This window comes from Phyllostomus hastatus, unplaced genomic scaffold (genome assembly GCF_019186645.2).
Source record: "Phyllostomus hastatus isolate PE091 unplaced genomic scaffold, TTU_PhHast_1.1 phas_scaffold_78, whole genome shotgun sequence".
NCBI lineage: Eukaryota > Metazoa > Chordata > Mammalia > Chiroptera > Phyllostomidae > Phyllostomus > Phyllostomus hastatus.
The window spans coordinates 52,104,626-52,127,613 of record NW_025334041.1 but is presented as its reverse complement, the minus strand read 5'-3'; the positions used below and the strand labels follow the sequence as shown (position 1 = coordinate 52,127,613).

Below are 22,988 nucleotides of genomic sequence, written 5' to 3'. Positions count from 1 at the left end.
TTAATGAATAATTTAATTAAACAACAGAGAATTTAATGTCAATGTCCAGATGCCAGAAGAAGATGTCAACTTAAAGTAACAAGAGTAGAAGCTAAATAAATATTTTTGGAGTGTAAAATGTTTTTTTGGCTGTTCCTGCAAAGAGTGCTTTACATTCCCTTAATATGCCTTTTAAAAAAGGCAAGAACACTTTTAGACTAAGCAGTAGTTGGTAATCAAGTCTTTAGCATCAGATGAGGCCAAACTTAAATCCTATTTCTGCTTCTTATTAGCTGTGAGACCTCGGACACACAGTGTTCTCTTTAAGGAGGATAAAAGTAGGAGGGATTACTGGTAGAATTGAATGAGACAATTTATGCAAACTTATAAACCCAGGACCTGATACATAGTAAATATTAATAAATACCATAATAATCACGGAAAAAATAAGACCAACAATAAAATAAAGCATTAACAATGGTTATGTTTAGATTCTTCAAAGCATGGCTTTGTTAAGTTTGAAGAGTCAGAAGCCGAAACCAGGGCCTAACAACCTAACCGGATAGAAAGACCATCCCGGCTCACATGCGCTTAAAACTACATTTCCCAGCAGGCACTGGGTCACAGTGTCCCCACTTCTAGCCTTTCCGGGTTTGTCCCAGGACTCCCTGACTGCGCCATGGCGGAAGCTGAGGAACAGGTAAAGGCCACTGGGCAAGGGAAGGGAAATGAGGGTGAGGTGGTTCCAGGCTTGGAAAGCAGCGTGTGGAGGTGTGGAGCTGCTGGAGGGCCCGGTAGGCCCACAGCAGGGCGTGCATCGAAAGGCCATTTCAGGAGCAGAGACGCGGGTGGGATGCCTGTTCTTGGAGGGCCTTCAGCCTGGGAATGCCCAGTGACCCACCGCGAGCCTTTGTGAGGCGTTCCTTTTCCTGGCTCTGCTACTGTGGCCTGTGCTCAGTGAAATTTTGGCTTGAAGGCAGCCTGGGCTACCCCAGCGGCTGACTGCCTGTGGGAAGCATAAGAGATGACTTGAGTTTTGAGTCCAGGTGACTGAATTTAAATTGCTTTATACTCGAAGAAGGGCAGTGAGAGCGATTTGCAGGAGTCATGGGAGAAAGTAGATGATGATTTTTGTTTCTTATCTATTGCATTTAACTACAAAGCTAAATCGCTGCGCCGTGCAACGGTGGTTAAGTGCATGTATTCTGGAGTGAAAATGAGTAGGCTCCAGCGCTGGTTCTCTTTTTAAATATATGACTTGAGGTTATTTAACTTTTACATAGAAGACAGAAATAATATAGTGTCGTCTTTGTAAGGTGGTTTAAATTGGAATGAATTAGTACACAAAGTTAAAGTTGGCATAAAATTAGGAGAGGAATTATGTGTTGCTGGCACATAAGGTGACAATGTCCAGGCAACAGCTGGCAAAGTGACACTGGAGTTTACGGGAGAAATAGTGATGGCAGTAGTTATTTTCATACAGGCAAGAGTGGCAGCCAGAAATTAGTTGAAATGACAGAGTAACATAAAGAAGACAAAAAGAGAGGACAAAGGCTGGAAGTTGGAGAAATACCTTAATTTTCCATTTTGAGGGTCATTTCAGCTTAGCACTGTTTCTCCTCACAAATGAACAGGACCATCCGTATCCATAATCGCCTCTAAGAAGTGATTTGGTGATGAGCTGGTTAGCAACATAATAACAGAAGTTTACCTAGTTTATAATTTGTACCATTTGCAACATACTTACATAATGAAAGTATGCCCTTTGTACATTTGATCTATGCCAATGATTAAGGAATAAGGTAGAAATTTGGTTTGGGTGGTCATTGAGATAAGAGTCTCCTACTTACCACTGGAGCCTCCTTTGTGTTTTGGGCATTTCAAAGGAAAATGTTCATTAAGCACATGTAATTTCATGGCTCATTGTTGGGTTTGATGATATTAGTGTGATTGGTTTGCATACTGTTTCCCTTTCATATTGAAATATAATTTTTTGGTGGTTTGATTCAAAAGCAAAAAAAAAAAAACCTCCTTCAAATCTTAGATATAGGGTAGTAGAAATGGAGAGAGTTACTCTTAGTTTTTGCTGTTGTTTTGTGCAGGAGTTTTTTGCAAAGCTGCCTGATGTAGAAAGTTCATGATAAAATGACAGTGCTTTGAATTTGTACAGTACTTTTCAGTATAAAGAACCCTTTCACATTTGCATTTGGTCCTCAGAAAAGAATTCTGTGTGGTAAATGTTTATTCTCATATTTATGTCAGGTCCAGCCCATGTTCCAGACTTTCCAGTGGCTTCTCATTGCACTCTTGAGGGAAAGCCAGAGTCCTTATAATAGACTTGATGCTGTACGTGACGTTGCCCCAGTCGCTCTGTCCCCTTTCTCTGACCTCATTTTCCACAACTCTTCTTCCCTTCTATCATTTTGAATCAGCTATGCTGGCTTTATTACTGTTTTTTTCTACAAGACTGGCATGTTTCTGCCTAAGCACCTTTGCTCATGCTGCATGCTTTTTTGACCCAAGATAGGTACAGGGGCTTTCTCCCTCATTCCCTTTATGTCTGTGTTCAAGTGTTATCTGTTTTGAGTGAGACCTTCCCTGATCATTCTTTGAAACCTCTTTCCTTCATATTTTCTTCTTTGTGCTCGTCTATCTTTTCTGTGTATTCTGTATGTTCTTATAATCTTTCTGTATATTTTCCCCATTGGAACATAAACTCCATGATGACAAGGGTTTGTTCACCGCTGTCTCCCTGATACCTAGAGTAGTGCTTAATACTCAGTACATATTAAAATGATTGAATAGTCAGTACATACTAAAATTTTCTAGGTAAACAATAGAAATTCAGACAACTTAAGTAGCTTGATCAGACTGGAGATCTATATCTCTAGTCATCTATCTTCAAAGCTCATAATTTTTCACTAGAACATCCTGTCTTTTAAAAAATACTTAAGAACCTAATCCTAAATATTTTTTTAACTTTATGAAGTAGAATTAGCCCTTACCACCTTTATACATTTCCTGTAAGTCATTATTTCACTTTTGATGTTTTAACAGCCAGGAAAGGATTGGAGCAGGCATTCACTGCTCTCTGCCCCCACCCCAGTAGTGTTAGTGTCCTTTCAAAAAGACCAGTCAACAGCAGAACGGAGCAGACATTTACAAATTGTTGTTTTGTGTATTTTTTGAAAGAAAGCTAATAAATAATTGTATCTATATTATTAATCCTTTATAGATTAAAAATGGTTAAAATTTTCTCACTTTTTGTTTGTGCAGTTCACATTTTACAGTTGAAAGCCATTATAACCTCAACTATAAGATAATGAGCCTTTATTATACAGTTTTTTTGAAGGCTAAAAGTGCACTAAAGTGGAGTTAAGTACATTTGCTGATTCTGTTCTGATACTTTGAACCTTTTAGAAAATCTTCACATAATTTTTCTCCTCCAAATGCTTTAAGAACTAACTATAATGACATGTTAGGGCAAAGGAAGCTTTTTTATTGTAAATGCAAACATTCCTCCATGACAAAACTAAATCTGCCCTGTTATTGTTTCTGAGCATTGTTTTTGATGATTGCTTTAATATTAGGGAGAACCAATAGTGATATCTGTATTGAGTTAACAAAACTTCAAACAGTAAACTCTCAAACTAAAAATCAATCTTTGGATATGAATAAATATTTTTTAAGGGCTATTGAGATATCTTTGTATATGCTGAGTATGGTAAAGGTACAGTAGTTCTCAAAAATACTTACATATATGTTATATAGTTCACAGGAAGAACTAATACCCTGCCTTCTGCCTGGAAATCTTCTAAACTACAGTTTTATCTAGGACCAAAATAATTTACAGTTGATCTTGATAATCATAAGATGCTCAACCATATTTGTTTATACCTCTCATGAATAACATTCTGCTTCAAGTCTGGTTGTTTGTATATTTGTCTTATCTACTACAGACTGCTAAGTCCTCAAGAATGATGAGAGCTTTCTCATGTCTGTAAATCTCACAGGGCTAGTACTAGGAGCTTGATAAAATGTTTAAATGAATTTATTAGGGGAAGAATAGCCTTCTGAATTGAAAATGTCAAATTGTAAGTAGGTTAAATAGACTTTGTGGTGTTATTTATCTTACTCTAAACTTTTGAAAGTTACTAATTCAAATGTATTGTAGATTACTTCCCCTATGTAGACTCCTTACTCTGCCAGCTTCCCAGGTACTCTTTCATTTTTCTCACAGCAGGGAACTTAGGTGTTAAACTATTTGATCAATCAGACCATGCATTTCTTAACCAAATAGGATAGTTTCTCTTTTGACTTCTCTCTCTATGTTTTAAAACTTAGGGAAATTTTATCCTTATTGTAGAGCATTTACTTATTATCAGAGACATATTCATGAACATGTATACTTTCATGTGGTTGTGTCCCATGTGTAAAGGAAAAATCAAGTCAATAAATAATTGAATGCCTCAGTTTCTCTGCCTGTAAATGGGGGTTTTACTCTCCAGAGCTCTTATATGACATAAAGCATTTTAAAGTGTCCAGATTGAAATGATTTTCTTATAAAGAACACAGTAATTTATCATCCAAATATGGGCTTGGCTTAGGTATGCATGTTTCTCTTCTCTTAATTTTGACCAAGACAGACTTTTAAAAGGATCTACTAATATGGAAAGGAAAATCAAAGCCCCAAATAAATTGCAAGATAAATTTTTAGATGGCCCACTCTTTAGTGTCATGTAACTAAAGTATAGTTACAAGTTAGCTTAGCTGGACGTGTTTATTGCCTTGTTAGTTTTTTCCTCTCATATTTGTCTGGGTTGGTTGGCTGAAGGCCGACGTCACTAGCTGATTATTAGTAGTCTTCCTAGAGGTTGTATGGCCACCTTGGAGAGGGAGTTCTCATCAAATCAGGGGCTTCTCGGTTTCATGCAGCTCCCCATTCATGCCTGCCTAGTTGTAGTTGCCTTTTTGTCTTCTAGGTACTTGATTCTTCTAATGTTTTTGTACCAAATGCTTGTGATTCTAGGCTTTTATTAATACCCACTGAATCAGAATCTGTCAAAATGGCATGTATTGGCAGGTATTAGCCAGTTCCCCAAACTGAGTTTAGATGGTTCTAATGCAATGTCAGATTTTGGGATTGAGTCACTAAGTCACCAAGCTGGGGCAAGTGTCAAGATGTTTTTTCACTTGCAGAGCAAGATGAGTGCAGTAGCTAAGGCTAGTGAATTGAACAGGGTTGGTCACCTGAGTCTCCTTGCTCCTGCTAGCTCCCTAGATATGTTTTGTTTTCTTTCCTACTAAACCAGCCAGTTCCAAGGCACCTCAAAACTTTTTGAAATTGAGTCTCTCTTATACAAGGCTATCAAATACATACCACATAGAATATACCCCATTTCCTGTGCTTGTGTCAGATATTGAGAGTTCTCACACCACCTCTTCCATTAAGCATTGCTCTTTCACACAGATTGCAGGGAAGGGAGTGAAAGTGGCAGTACAACCTTGAATGTTCATTGTCCATATCCAGCCCAGTCTGGTTTCCTGAGCCCTGGTCTTTGTTCTGTTTCTTCATTCTGCAGAGTTTGCAGCTGGCCTTCCTCAAACTCCAGCTGCCCATTCCTCTCCCAAATTCCCATCACCCCCACCCCCACCCCCCAACAAACAGTGAGTATACCCTCAGAATTCTGAGGGCTTCACTACCTTGGAGGTCCTGGTCTCTCTCTCTCCTGGGCTGACAGCCTTCCTGACCCTTCTGCCTCTAAGGCCAGCTGTGCTGAGTCTTCTCCCAAGCTACTGTCATGGGCCCCATGCTGATGTTGGAAATGGGAGTGATAGATTGATAGCTTTTATTAGAAGTGTCATCTGAGAGCCCTATTATTCCCTTCCTCAGACTTTTACCAGGTGGTTAACATTTTGTTTGACTTTCTCTATGCTTGTTTGTTGCTGCCTCCCTGCAGGCCCCCTCTGTAACTGTGTTATAGCCACAAACTAATAATTCAAGCCTGGAGATAATACACCTGGTATTGCTCATAAGTGGAAAAGGAATATATAGAGGAGGGAGAATGTTAGATCAATTGCTTATTTTTAATAATCATCACCAACAGATGGATGTTGAGCTTTTCCTTCAGATAAGATAATGGGAGACAAGAAGCAAAAACATTTGGGTTTATCTACATTGTATTTTAAAGGGTAACCATTAGGACAAGGCTGTTAATATTACAAGTTGAGGGTTATAGGAAAAAACAAAGTCCACAGGAGCTCAGATTTGGACCTTGTGTTTTGGGCTTACTAGAGACTATTCTGTGAAAGAGGTGGGACCTAGGTTGGGCTATGAAGAAATATTAGGATTTAGAAATGGCCAATGTGTTTTAAACTTTTAAAAAAACCTGATTGGCAACATGAAAGTATCAACCATGGAATCCTAACTCTGTTGGTGAAGCAAGAGTGAAGCCCCTTAGCCTGACTACCTACCTTCCAGAGGTGCCCCTGTGGGTTTCACCAAACCTGTAGAACATGTTGGGATTTGGAAGAATGCTAGGATGAGTGTGGAGTTGGGACAAGGGCCTTCTAAGCTGAGGGAAACACTTAAGGAAAGGCTCAGTACAAACACTGCAAGTTCAGGGCAAGCACCTGACAATAGAAATGAGTAGAATTGTCCTGATACAGGGAAACTGGGCGTGCTATGGGTGGGTGAAGTGCATTCTATCTCGGGGACATAGCTGCGTAGCTACAACTGATGTTGTGTGGAAATGTAGATCCTAGTAGACATATTGTCTGATTTTTATGAAGGCAGAAATACAGATTTTTATATGGCAGTCTTAAAGATACTACCCAGGGCTGGAGGGCCCTGGGTTGTGCAGAGTGGGAATTGAGGTGTTTATATGGGGCCAGGGTGGTCATTGAGTACCTTGCTGAGGAATCTGAAATCTCCTGACTCCTGAGGATTCTTTGGGGAGGGCAGTGTCCAGCCTGATATGAGGTTTGGGAATGTAATCTGACACAGTTGAATAGATTTCAGAGGTCACATTTCAAGCTATGGAGAGCATTGGGTTTGGATAGATGATTGAGTTTAAGGGATTGGTGTGTAAAAGCAGTTAGTTGTTGACTGTAGCTTTCAACCTGTTGCCCAGAATTTGTTGGGCTGTGCATTTCTGTCACTGCATACCTTCTAGTTCATCATTTTTGCTTCAATCAGAACAGCACTTTTTTTTGTGGTAAAATATACATACCATAATGTTTACCACTTTAACCATTTTAAGTGAATGATTCAGTGGCATTAAGTACATTCACATTGTTGTGCAATCATCACCTGCTTCAGCCTCACCAACTTTTCATCATCACAGATTGAAACTGTGTACCCATTAAATAGTACCCTTCAGTGCTCCCTTCCCTAGCTTTCCCAACCTCTATTTTACTTTCTTCTTATATTAGAGTAATCCTACAATATTTGTCATTTTGTATCTGGCTTATTTTGCATAGAGAACAACACAGTTTTATAACCTGTATTTTCATGATTTGAAGTTAGATTCTTTCAAAGATAGAGTGTGACATTACAAAATGTTTGAAAACCACTGACTTCCTAAATTGTAATGTTTCTCAAGTTTCATCCTTATTTCTTAGATCCTTCACTGGGGACTTTGATGTCACATGTTGTTTGCCTGGCTCTACAGCTTATTAAACACAGGGGCTTGATGAATGAATGAAGCTAAGAAATAACAGACCAGGATAATTCTCAAAGTCACTCATTCATTGATCTGGTAGGGTTGTGGACACAAGTGTAAGTTTTTGAGGCCATGCTATGTTTGGGAGGTCTGTGCTGCTGCTGAGGATCAATCTGAGTGAGGCCTGGAGTAAATGAGCTAGATTGATACTATCATTCACGGGAAGTACCTCTGAAAGCCTGGTTTTCCCTGAAGACTTTTGTTTCTGCAGTCTGATTGCTTTCTCTGGGGAGCAAGTGTATAACCTGGTTTAGAATTTTTGGATTGAAATTGCTGGGTGGGGACTGAAGTTTTTGTTTTAATCAAGAATGTAAGTGGGACATTTGCACTTTGCCCATGTATGTATTTGAATGGCTTTCAAATAAGAAAAAAAATTCCTTCTGTTGAATGTCATTTTTCTGAAAAGAGTAGTCAGGTGTCCTTTCAGAGTTCTAGAGTTAGGGAGTAGGAACCTATGTGTGATTCATTGGCACAGTTATCAAAGCCTAGTTTTGCTAATGCTAATAATTTAATATTCAGGGACTTTCAGAAGTTCGCCTTTAACCCTCAGTGTTCTAATATCAGGGATAATTAGGACATTTCAAGATGCTACCTGTAAAGCATTTAGCATTATGGGAATATATATAATAGATGCTCAGTAAAGATGTCAGAATAGTGACTTAATATTAAGTGGAGTGTGTTCTAAAGAGGATAGTAAGTGTACTAAAACTTAGAACTGGGGATGGTTAGCACAAAGGAGAAACAATTTAGAAGGATAGGCATACTCTGTGTTATTAATTCAGTGGAGAGCTATCACATAGTAGTAGAATAATTGCATTTTTTATGTGTCTTATTGGTCTTAAAAAGTTACTGTGGAGAGATTGTGGCTCCAAGTTAATTAAGAACTTCCTAATACTTAGAATAACATGAAAGTAAATAGAATGCATTGGAATGTAGAGAAGAGTCTCATCTTCATCATGGTTAATAATATAACTATAATAAAATTCTTAATTACAGGTAACATTCATCCCCATTTTAAAGATGGTCTTTGAGAGCAGGGACTGTATTGTCCACAAGGCTGGTACCTGGGCAGCCTGCCACCTGCCAGGTTCTTACTGATTTTCCATGAATGAAATTAAAATGTTTTCAAACACCAAATTTATGTTTGTCCTCTTGTCCAATTTGTATTAAGTAATATATATACACATCATACTTTCTTTAAAATGGTCATTCTTTTTGTTGAAAAAATATCTGTTATGTCTAAATGTCCTTGACTCATTTTTTTCTCTTCTTTATCTCATGGATTATTGTAAAATCTTACATTCAGTGTCAGCATATTAGTTGTAACTTTTTATTGCTATTGATATCTATGAGTACGTTAAGTAAATCTTCATTTTGCTGACCTGTTTGAGGATGCATGGCATCAGCAGATTCTCTCTTTCAGTGGACAGGTGAGAGATTAGCGGGACCAAGTCAATTTTTCCCTTTTTGCTTTGTTTTCTACAGAGCAGCAAGATTCATTGTCTAGCAAGAGGGAAACTGTTAAATGGTAGAATTTGTCTTCCAGTTAATGGTTTAAAGAGTGGATGTAAATTATACAACTTGTTTGCACAGTGTCTGATAGGTGCCACTGTAGGGGGATTCTTTTTTAAATGCTGTTTAAGTGAGACAATTATTTCTATGCAACTAGATTAATAGCATAATAACTAATAGCACAGGAGCTTTTCAGTATAAAAATTGGCTTATAGATAATTTGAGATGGCAGTTCCCTCCTCCCTTGTGAGATTGGTAAGGCTGTTTTGCCAAAGCAATTTATATTTTTAACAAGGGAAAAGCCTTCCATATACTCACATGACAATTTCTGGGGTTATTTGTCAGCCTGCTGACCACTCAAGGGAGGCCATCAGGAGGAGTGGATTCGTGTGGCCCCAGAGTGACCATCTCAGACCTGCAAGGTGTGGAGAAGTAAGAGACCTGTGAGAATTGGGCCATATGGAGTCCTTTAAACTGTATTTGCAGATTATCTCAAAAAAAAGGGAAGGTGGATATTCGTGGTGGGGACATAGGACTCTTTTCCCTTGAAAATATTTTTTATTCCACTTCTGGCCAAGATGGAGGTGTAGGTAGACACACTATGCCTCCTCGCACAACCAAGATAGAGACAACAAAGTTTAGAAACAGAATAACAGCCAGAACTGACAGAAAATTGAACTGTGTGGAAGTCGGACAACCAAGGAGTTAAAATATACGTATTCATCCAGACCAGTAGGAGGGGTGGAGTCGGGCAGCCTCACAGAGAGGGGTCATGGAACAAAGAGCAGTGGGACTGGAGTAAGGCATTCTGGGCTCACAAGACCTCAGCGAGCAGACCCCGGCTGAGGGGTGGCAACTGGCAGACCCAGTGAGGCAGTGATTGGGAAGCAAGGCACTGCTCACAAGGCAGCTGGCTGACCAGGCAGTCCCAGGGTCCCAGCACTGGGAAATAGAGCCTCGGTACACTGATTGAAAACACCTGTGGGGGTTGAGGCCCAGGGAGAGACTCCCAGCCTCACAGGAGAGGTTGTTGGAAAGACCCATGGGGTTCACATGGGAATTAGCACCAGAAAGGTCCAGTTTGCTTGGAGGAAGCGGCAGAAGGGACTGAAGTCCTACGGAGAGTGGAGCAAGTGCCATTGTTGCCCCTCGGACCCTGTCCCCATGTACAGCATCACAACCCAGTGACTGGGGTGCCCTGCCCTGGTGAACACCTAAGGCTCCGCCCCTCATATATAATAGGTGTGACAAGACAAAAAAAAAGGGTGGCTCAAACAGAAGAACAAATGAAGGCCCAGAACCAGTACTTTTAAGTGACCAAGAGATAGCCAACCTATCAGATGCATAGTTCAAAACACTGGTGATCAGGATGCTCACAGAATTGGTGGATTTTGGTTGCAAATTAGATGAAAAAATGAAGGCTGCAATAAGTGAAATGAAGGAAAATGCACAGGGAATCAATATTGATGGAAAGAAAGCTGGGTCTTACATCAATGGAGTGGACCAGAAGGAAGAAAATAACACACAATCAGCAAAGAATGAAGAAATAAGAATTCAAAAAAATGAGGAGAGGCTGAGGAACCTCCAGGACATCTTTAAATGTTCCAACATCCGAATTATAGGGGTGGCAGAAAAGAGGATGAGCAACAAGTGGAAAAGTTATTTGAGCAAATAATAAAGGAGAACTTCCCCATTCTGGCAAAGGAAATAGACTTCCAGGAAGTCCAGGAAGCTCAGAGAGTCCCAAAGAAGTTGGACCCAAGGAGGAACACACCAATGCACATCATAATTACATTAGCCAAGGTGAAAATGAAGGAGAGAATCCTAGAGGCAGCAAGGGATAAGGGGACAGTAACCTACAAAGGAGTTCCCATCAGACTGTCAGCTAATTTCTCAAAAGAGACCTTACAGGCAAGAAGGGGCTGGAAAGAAGTATTCCAAATCATGAAAGGAAAGGACCTACATCCAAGATTGCTCTATCCAGCAAAGCTTTCATTTAGAATGGAAAGGCAGATAAAGTGCTTTTCAGATAAGGTCAAGGTAAAGAAGTTCATCATCACCAAGCCCTTATTTTATGAAATGGTAAAGGGACTTATCTAAGAAAAGGAAGATAAAAAAACATGTATAGTAAAATGACAGCAAACACAATTATTAACAACCACACCTAAAACAAAAACAAACTAAGCAAACAACTAGAACAGGAAGAGAACCACAGAAATGGAGATCACATGGAGAGTTAGCAACAGGGGAGTGGGAGGAAGAGAGAGGGAGAAAAGGTACAGAGAATAAGTAGCATAGATGGTAGGTAGAAAATAGATGGGGGAGGGCAAGAATAGTATGGGAAATGTAGACACTAAAGAACTTATGACACATGGACATGAACTAAAGGGGGGAATGTGCTTGGGATAGTGTATGCAGGGTGGAGGGGAATAAAGGGGGGTAATGGGACAACTGTAATAACATAATCTATAAAATATATTTAAAAAGTGGAGGTGGGGACAAATAAACATAAATATACTCAAAAACAAAAGAAAAGACAAAATATTTTTTATTCTTTTCTCAATTTTTCTGACCATTTTCCCCCTTTATGCTTTGTAGGAAACTGGGTCTCTTGAAGAATCTACTGATGACTCTGAGGTAAGGTGGTGATTCAGGAGCCTGAGGATTTCTAGCTAACCACGTTATCATCATGACCATCTTCAGTCTTGCTAAATACAGCGTTCCCAAGGCTGGGATGATAAACTAGAGCCATAAGTGATTGAGCCCTTGGGGAAAAACATACCAGTTGTCTTTAAAAATGTTAAATGGATTATCTTCAAAAACAGACAAGAAAAGGAACAAAAAAGTTTTCTCCTTTTGTTGAACAGTCTGTTAACCCGGAGCATGGGAAAATTGACACAAAGTTTTATAAACTAATCTTGACATTTTATAAACCTATTTTAAAAAACAACCATTGTGGGTTCTACAATATTTATTCTTACCTCATTCTTTTCATAAATATGGTGTACTCATTGCTGAAATATCTGAGTCATTGAATTGATGGCTTATTTCATAAAATCAAAAGGGAAATAGTTACCTTAAAAGCTGTTGGGAACTAAGTTGTATTAAAGATTGTATTTTAAGGAAAACAAGTGATATATAAGGAAGGGCTTTTTAAAAAATTCCTTTTCAAGACTGCAGAAGAAAAAGTTTTAAGCACAATACAGATTAATTAGTGCATCAATTATACAGATGTATTAATAATAATTATATATTTTCTTTTAATATTTTTAGCTCAGAAGAATATTAATATATTTATGATAAACAGCTAGAGATTAATATCGATGTGATTGTAGCTGTTACAGTCTATTAAATTTGTGTTGATATTGCTTATAGTGTTTTTTTTAAATATACTTTATTGGTTATGGTATTATAGTTGTCCCATTTTTTCCTCCCTTTTATTCCCCTTTGCCCTGTATCCACCCCCTCCAACCAGCATTCCTCTCACTTAGCTCATGTCCAAGGGTTGTACATATATGTTCTTCAGCTTCTCCATTTCCTATACTATTCTTAACCCCCACTCTCTATTTTGTACCTAACATTTATGCTTATTATTCCCTGTACCTTTTCCTCCATTCTCCCCTTGCCCTCCCCCGCTGATAACCCTCCATGTGATCTCCATTTCTGTGATTCTGTTCCTGTTCCAGTTGTTTGCTTAGTTTGTTTTTTGTTTTTGTTTTGTTTTCTTTAGGTTCAGTTGTTGATAGTTGTGAGGTTGTTGTCATTTTCTGTTCGTATTTTTGATCGTCGTCTTCTTTTTAGATAAGTACCTTTAACATTTCATGTAATAAGAGCTTGATGATAATGATCTCCTTATCTGGGAAGCACTGTATCTGCTCTTCCATTCTAAATGATAGTTTTTTTGGATAGAGTCATCTTGGATGTAGGTCCTTGCCTTTCATGACTTTGAATATTTCTTTCCAGCCCCTTCTTGCCTGTAAAGTTTCTTTTGAGAAATCAGCTGCGAGTCTTATGGGAACTCCCTTGTAGGTAACTGTCTCCTTTTCTCTTGCTGCTTTTAAGATTCTCTCTTTATCTTTAATCTTGGCTAATGTAATTATGATTTGCCTTGGTGTGTACTTCCTTGCGTCCAACTTCTTTGGGACTCTCTGAGCTTCCTGGACTTCCTAGAAGTGTATTTCCTTTGCCAGATTGGGGAAGGTCTCCTTCATTACGTTTTCAGTTTCTTGCTGTTCCTCTTTTCCTTCTGGCACCCCTCTGATTCAGATATTGGAATGTTTAAAATTGCCCTGGAGGTTCCTAAGCTTCTCTTTTTTTTCGAATATTTGTTTCTTCATTCTCTTCTGGTCAAATATTTATTTTTTCCTTCTAGTCCAAACCATTGATTTGAGTCCCATTTTCCTTCCCTTCATTGTTGGTTCCCTGTGCATTTTCCTTTATTTCACTTTTCATAGCCTTCACTTTTTCCTCTATTTTGCGATTGTACTCAACCATTTCTGTGAGCATCCTGATTACCAGTGTTTTGAACTCTGCATCTGATAGGTTGGCTGCCTTTTTGTTGCTTAGTTCTATTTTTGGACTTTTGATCTGTTCTTTCATTTTCAAAGAACATATTCTTTTGTCTCAGCTTGCCTGTTTGTAGTAAGGGGTAGAGCCTTAGGTATTCGCCAGGGTGGGTCAACCCAGGTTGCTGTGTATGTGGGGGGAGGGATCTGAGAGGGAACAATGCCGTTTAGTCAGCTCTCTGCCAACTTTTAGTCACTTCCTTGCTACCCACAAGCAATTGGGCCCTTCTGATGCTGATTCCTGGGTGGATGGGTTTGTGTACATTCTATGACCATGTGGGTCTTTTCGGTGAACTCTCCTGTGAGACTGGGAGTTTCTCCCATCATTGGAACCTCCACAAGTTTTTTCAGCCAGAGGTTTTGAGGTTTTAGTTTCCCTGCACTGGAACCCTGGAGTGTGTGGTTTGTCTCACTCCCCTGTTGTTCCTCCTTGTTTATCCTTGTGCAAATGTGGGACTGCCAGCCACCTCTGCCAGTTGCTGCCTTGCTGCTTGTCTTCTGTGCCCTGGCTTCCCGTCCCTGTCCCTCGTACCAGTCTGGTTGAATGTTTCTTCTTTAACTCCTTGGTTGTTGGACTTCCATATGGTTCGATTTTCTGGCAGTTCTGGTGGTTTTGGTTTTAAATTTGTTGTCCTCTTTTGGTTGTGCGAGGAGGCAAAGTGTATCTACCTACATCTTGGCTGGAAGTCCTTCAGTGAGTTATTTCTTGTGGTTATTATATTTTCTAGTTATAAATGTTTCATTTTTAATGATATCTCTTTCTTTGTTGAGATATCCTATTCATTTATTTTAAGGGGATTTATAATTGCCTATTGAAGCACTTTTATGATGGCTGCTTTAAAATCCTGGCCAGATAAATCTAACTTCTGATTCATTCTTGTACATTTTAAAGGAAAACAGTATTTAAATAATGACGAATCATCAGTTGCTTCAATTTTCAGGTCCACTTACTATGTGCTAAGTGCTTTTGCATGAATTATCTCATTTAATATGTGTTACAGTCTTATCAGGTACTGTATGAGGCAGGAGAGGCTGTTTGTGCTGTAGTAACAAATAGTTCCAAAATTATAGTGGCTTAACAGAGAATACATTTATTTCTGAGTAGATTCAGTGGTGCAGGGAGAGGAAATTATGTCATCAACAATACGGAAATGTCATCATTTTCTGTAGAGTGTTTTCCTGTTTATGTATGGACGAGTGTACTATGTAATACTTTGATCATATAGCTGGAAACTGAAGCAGCTCTGTTTCATAGAGAAGTGTATTTTCTAAAGCTCTGCTTATTTTGAATAGGTTCTTGGTATATTGTTTATGTTGAAGTATATTTTACCTTTTAAAAGAGTTTAGTGTGTTATACAGAGAAGTTTGCAGTAGAAGCCTCAAATTGTTAGCTTAACACTTCAAGATTGAACTTGTACAGCACAGAGAATAACAACAAGGGAAAACCAATTAGGCTGAAGAGGGCTGACAAGGAAATAGAGGACTGTACCTAGTGGAAATTGATAGGTAATAAGGTCTGCTTTGTACCAGGTATGGGTTCCAGTGTCCTTTTATTATTTGTGAAAGCAATTGAATAGTTAAACTCAGGCTTATTCTGCTTGTATTGTGTTCCTTTGTAGCAAAGATTGCATATTGCTTATAAATTACAATACACCTTGTCTGGACCATGGCATGTAATAACAGAGACTTAATTAGTGTTACCCCTGTCTTTGTAACTTCTGTTATTAATAAACATACTCCCTGCATAGATGTCCATTAATATCTGGCTTAGTTCTTGCAAATATCACAAATAGGAGGCCTTTAATATGTTATATATATTAATTTCTATAAACCAAATGGACTGACAAATAGCTATTTAAAATAAACCTGCATGCAATGTATATGGGAAATTAATATTAAAATGCTACTTTTAGATGCATCAGTCACAAGGAGTGTTCTTTATAGTTTTGTTAAAGTGAAAATCAATCATTATGAGAAATCAGTAGATAGCTTTTTTTAATCAGAAAATACATCACACAAAAATAATTTATTTATCTTACCTGGTGGGCAGAACATTGTGAATCATTTAGTGAAATATAAATGGATTCTTTGCATATATTAGTTTTAATAAACAAACTTAGAGCAACTGGTAACTAAAATGGTAATGTGTCTTGTTAGGAGATTGATTGCTGAGAAAAATAGACCACAGAATTATTATATATTCTTTCAAATACATTTGAAGTAAAACCTTGCTGTTTCATTTAATGAGCTATTAATATTAACAGGTTCTGAATGATGAATTATTGCATCATTCAGGCATGGATAAACATTCCCTTTGAAGTATATATTATAAAAATTATTTGTTTGGAAACTTAGTAGAAACTTTCTGGATGCAGTACAGATTTGTGAACCTGTATTTCTGCTATTTGTTAGAGATTGGAAAGATAAACATGACTCTAGTATGATATATCTTTGAACAGAATTTAATTTCACTACCTAGGAGAAAAATTATTTAAGTAGGCCAAAATAGACTGATTGATTATTATTATATTTACTCAGCAAATATTTATTGAATACTTTCATCTTTGGGTGCTAACATACACCAGTATTTGATTAAGGAGGGAGACAGCAGGCAGAAACATACGTAGTTATATCAGGTGGTGATAAATGTTGTAGATAATAAAAAAATAACATTGGTTAAGAGGCCTATGGAGTGGGCTGAAGAGGTACTGTTTGTCCTGGTCAGGTAATGCCTCTGTAAGAAGAAGACATTTGAGTAAATATCTGGGGGAAAGGTATTGTAGGTAAAAGCAAGAGCAAATGCAGTATTGTCAAGTGGGGTCATGCTAGACATCTTTAAGGATATGACTGGGGTTGGAGCTGTGTGGTAGGGAATGAAGTAATGAGTAGCCAAGAACATATAGCCTGTAAGTCAATTACAGATTTCAGTTTTTACTGTGAGTAAGATGGGAATCCACTGGAGAGTCATTGTTTTAGTAAAATCACTCTGGGTGCCGTTTGAAAAAAAAACCAAATGGGTGGGAGAGGTAGCAAATAGGAAGCAGCACAATCAGTTAGGAGGCTTTGACTGAACTCTTAGGACATTTTGAAGTGAAGTCAATATATTTCCTATCTAGGATGTGGGCATGCAAGTGAACGATAGGAATCAAGGCTGACCTACTAGAAAGGTAGAGAGGTTAACTGAGATAGGTGAAGACTGGCTATAACTGGTTTTGATGTTCAGGGTGAGGTGTTGGTGGTGGGGGGTATATTAGGAGTTTCAATGTGGGTATTTTAAATTGGAGATGTCAGTTAGACATCCAGGGGGAAATTTTAGGTAGGTAGTTGGATGAAGATATACTAGTGCAGGTCTGAGCTGGAGAGAATTTGAGTCAATATTTCGATGGCGTTTAAAACCATGAAACTGGATTGAGATCATTTAGGGCATGAGGTCAGATGAATCAGGTCTGATGCCCGATCATCAATGGTACTGCAGCATCTGGTTCATGACAGGAAATCAGCACAGGAAACTGAAAATGAGTAGTCACTGAGGTAGGAAGAGAACAGAATGAGAATGGTGTCCAAGAAGGTGAGGGTGGAATGCATCTCAGAAGAAGAGCATGGTCAACTGTGCAAAATGCTCCTGAGAGGAGGAATCAGATGAACTTCGGGGATTCATCCTTGGATCTGCAAAGTTGAGGCCATTGGTGATCCTCACAAGAGCAGTTGTGACTCCTAATGTTTGGGGTGCTGGTAGGACCTGGCTGGAGTGGACATAAGAGAGACTGGGTTGGCAAAATGTTTTTGATACTCTAGGAAGTTCTTTACTGTGTATTTTCAATTGGTGACATCTAGAATGCTCATAAGGGACACATTTATTGAATAACTGTTAAAGGAGGTAATATGTATTTAGCACTATGCCTGTTTTAGAAGGTGTTCATTAAGCATGTGGTTGATGCTGTTTTATTATTTGTCCAGTTCTATGCCAGATACTTTCATGAGGGCAGGGACCCTGTCACTATGGTCTCACTAGCAGAGCTGCTCACGAGTGAATAAATGGATCGATTTCAGTAATTCTCACAGCAGCTATATGAAATTAGCATTATGTCTTTATTTCGGGAATGGTGAAACTGGGGTTTTGAGATCCCTTTATCAAAAATAGATATCAAGGACCACTCCTGGCCTCTTGACTTAAGCAGAGAACTGTTGTATTCCATGAAAGTATTTTGATTTAATTTAGGGACAAACAAGTTAGAACTGGGTTTTAGCTTTGGGTTTGGCTTGGGGCATTCAGTTCCATAGCCCACCATTATTTGTATTCTCTCTGATTCTTATACTGTTCTTAGTAATGGCAGAAAATTGGTTGGCAGAATAATGGTCTCCCCAAGATGCCTATGTCTTAATTCCTAGGATCTGTGACTATGTTGTTTGGTGGCAAGGGAAATAAGGTTGCAGATGGAATTAACTTTATTAATCAGCTGACTTTAAAATAGGGAGATTATCCTGGATTATCCAGGCTGGGCCAGTTTAGTCACAAGGTCTTTACCAGTAGAGGATGGAGCTAGAGTTCAGAGTGATTAAGGACCCAACTCACCCTTGCTGGCTTTGAAGATAGAGAGGGAGGAGGAGACCCATAAACAAGGAATGGAGGTGGCTTATAAAAGCTGGAAAAGTCAAGTAAACAGATTCTCCCCAAGAGCCTCCAGAGAAATGCAGATTTGCTAGTATCTTGATTTTAGCCCAGTGAGATCTGTATTGGACTGTAAGACAGCAAGTTGGTATTGTTTTAAGCCACTGAGTCTATTGTAATTTGTTATAGCAGATATGGGAAACTAATACAGTAAACAATGTGATTGAATGATCTTGTTCCCTTATACTTTTCATTAGGCTTTATTTCTCAGGGTTTGGGAATAAAGTACATCCAACAAGGGAAAAAATAGTTGTGCTGAAACTGCTGATACTGTCAGGGGCTATATTTTTAGTAAAATGTGTATCTTTTTTTTCAGTAATTGTTCAAGAATGTTGTTTAAATGATAATCACACTTGACATTAGGGCTTGATTGTTCCCTGAGTGAATAAATGGATCAAAACTTTAAGGGATTTCTTTCTTTGCAGCCTGGATTTAATTTATGAAATTCTATTTAGACCTTCCACATTTAAATTTTTATGTGAGATGACTAAACTATGTTTTCTTCCTTTGATATACTTTGGGAGTTTTGATATCAGGGTTTAAAAATGATTGAGAAGTTTTTAATATCTACATGTTGTACAACTGGTGAAATAGCTTACAAATTTCCTATTCTTTGAGAGTTAATAGAACTTGCTGCTAAAACTGTGCAGGCCTTTCTGCAGGAGATAAGCTATAGTATTTTGACTTTTCTTGGTTTATTCTGTGGCTATTTTATTCCATTTGTCTTTAAAAAGTATTCATCCTTAGACTTACTACTTACTCAGTTTTCTAGTTTATTAATGCATTTTTGCTTTAACTTTGTTAGTGTTCTTCGGTTCCCTGCAGTGCCCATCTTCCTGCTATCAGTGTTCTCTACTCCTGCAGGGGTTATGGCAGGGACTTGTAGGCCATTGATAATACACTGCCCAGCTATTAGGGACTGGTGGTTCTGCTAGTAGAAGAAAGATGTAGATAATTGGTAGCCCCAGCTGAAAGTGTCGCTGTGGAGAAACAATGGGCGAGGCTGCAGATAGTTACCTCCTTTTGAAGGACAGGGCCTAAGGGGTGAGGTGGGTATCTGCTCAGTTGAGAGAGGCAGGCTCCAAGTTTTGAGTGTGGAGGGTTGATAGGTGGTTTTGTTCAGGTGGTTTCTACCTTTTGTTCAGGTGGTTTATGTTTTCATCAAACAAATCAAGGTGTGTCATGAATTCTAATTCATATTAAACATAAGTATTTGATTTTCCTTGATTTTGATAACCATTTATCTTAATTTTTATTGCTATTGTAGGTTTTTATCTTTATTTGTTTCTTCATAGAAACTTTTGAGAAGCTGACAGGGGCTTTGTTGGGAGTGGTCAACAAGGTGCTTCTTTGCACCTGGATTATGAATGTGCAATTGAGAATGCTTCAGAGGTATTTAATCTCCTCTAAAACATAAAATAATCCTGAGAACTGTAGCATTTTTTTATATAAGATTAAACATATACATTATAAATAAATGTAAATTTTCATGAAAATTTAGTTTGTAGGACCTCTGCTACTGATGTTAGAAGATGGTGATAGAGCTTCATTTCTGTACATTTATCTATAATTCTAATTTATACTGTTGCAAAATAGCCCCCCCCTTTCCCTTTCTTTGATACCTCCACCTCCCTGTCTGTAAAATACTACATAGTTCAGATGCTCTTAGAGGTTCCTTTTGGCTGATATTGTATGATTTGAATTTTCCTATGTGAAAATCTCAATGAGAGTGTCTTAGGAAAGTTTCTTATTAGTAATATGGTCTATTGTTACTAGGTACCATATTTTGCTGTGTAGAATGTGCACTTTTTTGCTCAAATTTTTGAGGGAAAAATAAGGATGTACATTATACATGGATATCATTATTACATACCATGGGTGCAGTAATGGGTATAATAATCACATGTGTAATATGCACAAAAAACATGGGTGTGCATTATATACAGGAGCATTTTATGCATAGCAAAATATGATACTTTTGTTTTCACTGGTCTTTATTAGGTACCCGTAGTTTTGTTGGGTGAAGTTCAGAACAATGAAAAGGCATAAACCCTACTTCTAAGGATGTTGTGATCACCAAGGCATATTGAAAAGAAAAGAAAAGAGTGTTATGTTTGTTGGCTTTAGTGGCAGGAATTGTCCACCTGAGTGGCGTATCTGGAAGATTGGTAAGGTTCTTCCAAATGGCTGAAGAAAATGAAAAGCTTATTTACTTTTCTCTCTCTCTCTCTTTTATCTTCTATGTATTCTTATTGCTTTCCCAATATAAAATAAATGATGGGAGTAGATCCTGTTTATGGTATTTGTCTTGGGGCATAGGAACCTTCACCTTATTTTTCCTCCTTCAATTGAGCATGAAATTCTGATACTACAGGGCAAAGGAGAGACCAGGGTTTATGAAGACTTCATATCCTGTGAATCTTAAGTAGAGCTCTTCAGTTACTAAAAGCTCAACTTTTTCTCACTTGTCCAGTTGAAATACTATGGTAAGGAAAACAGCTTTGAGAGATTAGTATCTTAGTTCAGTCGATATAAGGTTTTGAAGAGGATGCTGAACAATGGCTTTAAAAATAATATTTATTTTTGTCATATAGTTATTTCTGTAATAAATATATGTTTATTTTAGAAAATTTAGAAAATATTGACAATAGCTCACAATAGTGATTTTATTTGCTGTCTTCTGGAATGATCACAGCAACTCCATGATATGGGTCCTATTATCATTTCTATTCTATAGATGGAGAAACTGAAGCATGGAACAGTTACTGTGGTTTTGGTAGTTATGCTGATTCCCCACCACATATGTATATAAATTTCTTCGGTAAAACTTGAATCATGCAACACAGGTTTTATGACCTGTGTTTTTCACCTAATAAAATATTTTGAGAATATTTCTCTTTGTTATTAGTCTTTGCAAATATATTTTAATGTCTGTACAATATTTAATCTTGTGAAATTTATTTAACCCAGGGTTTCTCATCCTTCTCATCATTGGCCACATAATTTTTTTGCTCTGGGAGATTGTCCTATACATTGTAGGATGTTTAGCATCATCCCTGGCTTCTACCAACAAGATGCCAATAGCACCATCTCCTCCCACTCAGTTATGACAACAAATATGTCTCCAGACATCACCTAATGTATGTCCCAGAAGCACAAAATAATCTCCAGTTAAAGACCACTTATTTAACCATATGTATTTTATGCTTTTTAAAATAATATATGGATATGAATAGATTCATTATGAGTTTTCTCTCTATATGATAAAGTAGACCCATATCATCTAGGTTACATTTTCTATCTCCTAATTTTAGCTAATTTAGGGGGGTTAATATGTTTTTAGTAATAGTAGTATTGCTTGAAAACCAAGAAGTTGATAACATTATTTGCATTCATATATGAATGTAATTGCTTACCTGTCACCAGTCTGAATGAAAGGCATCCTGAGAGTTTTGACCACAGTTGTTTTATTGTACATGAATTCTATTATTTCTATGCCACTTTCTTAAAAAGTTTGGTCATTGAGGCAGCTAAATACCTTGTGTTATTAATAAACACCAGAAATTACTCTCTCAGCATGTTTATGTAATTTTCTTGATATCTTTTGACATTTTAGAAGTATATGTAAAGCCATCTTTCTTACCAGGCAATCATCTTTTTGTGTAAGTAAAATCATCTTTCTGTAATAGTACTGTTGTGTACAATAATTAATAGTTGAGTTTACCTTTTTAGGAAGTTCTATTCATTTGTGGGGGTGGGGAGGGGTGGTGGTATTACAAAACTAATTAAAGTCTTCATTTGTCCTTAATTAATTTTGAATCTTAATATGTAGGGTCTTTTTTAATACAAATTTTCTCATCATAGATCTCTTCTATTTTTTCTGGAGAAGTTCAAAATTGATATATTTGGGGATGTCCTATGTTGTCTGTGTACATTTATTGATACCATTATAGTTTCAAATAAATGTTTATTTATATATGATTTGTACAATGATAGGTAGTTGTTTTTGACTCTGTTGAATTTGTTGATAGTACCATGTTATAGAGATGTGTTATTAAGTTTGTTAGTTTTGTTTTTGAAACTCAATTTCAATGTGATTGACTTACAGTATAATTTCAATTATGATTTTTAAAAAAAATCTTAATTTGTATTTGACACCAACTTTTTGTTATTGTTTTCCCTCTATTTTTTTCTAATAATGATCAGAAAGAAATATTTTAGTGTGTCATGGAGTATGATTTTGTAAAAAGAAAAAATTTTTAAATTCAAATGTTCTAAAATTCAAATGTTTTGATATTAAAATTTAATGGCTTCTTTATATTTTAAACTTAAAAGGTTGACTACTAATTTTGAAAATTTCAATTTTCCTTAAGGTAATTAGAATTCAAGGGAGAATGTTCTAGAGGAGGAAAAACTTTATTTTGTACCTTCATACCCACACTGATTATTAATTTGCTTTTATTAATACTTGTTTTTTCATTGTGGAAGTTTAAATTGCATCTTCTTAACAATAAGAGTTTTTTAAAATATGTTAGTGTT

At 37.4% G+C, this 22,988-nt stretch overlaps 1 protein-coding gene across 3 annotated transcripts in view; it reads left to right on the top strand.

Annotated features, from left to right (window-relative positions):
* The first annotated feature begins 610 nt into the window (after positions 1-610).
* VPS41 (VPS41 subunit of HOPS complex) overlaps positions 611-22,988 on the top strand; it is a 225,814-nt gene continuing 203,436 nt past the window's right edge. For 2 of the 3 annotated variants that reach the window (XM_045827610.1, XM_045827609.1), the window contains exons 1-3: positions 641-679; positions 9,561-9,647; positions 11,814-11,852. In XM_045827610.1, coding sequence (XP_045683566.1) covers positions 659-679; positions 9,561-9,647; positions 11,814-11,852 — 147 coding nt within the window. In that variant the 5' untranslated portion in view covers positions 641-658. Of the gene's footprint in view, positions 680-9,560; positions 9,648-11,813; positions 11,853-22,988 lie in introns of all 3 variants that reach the window. The other variant, XM_045827611.1, reaches the window with a different exon arrangement.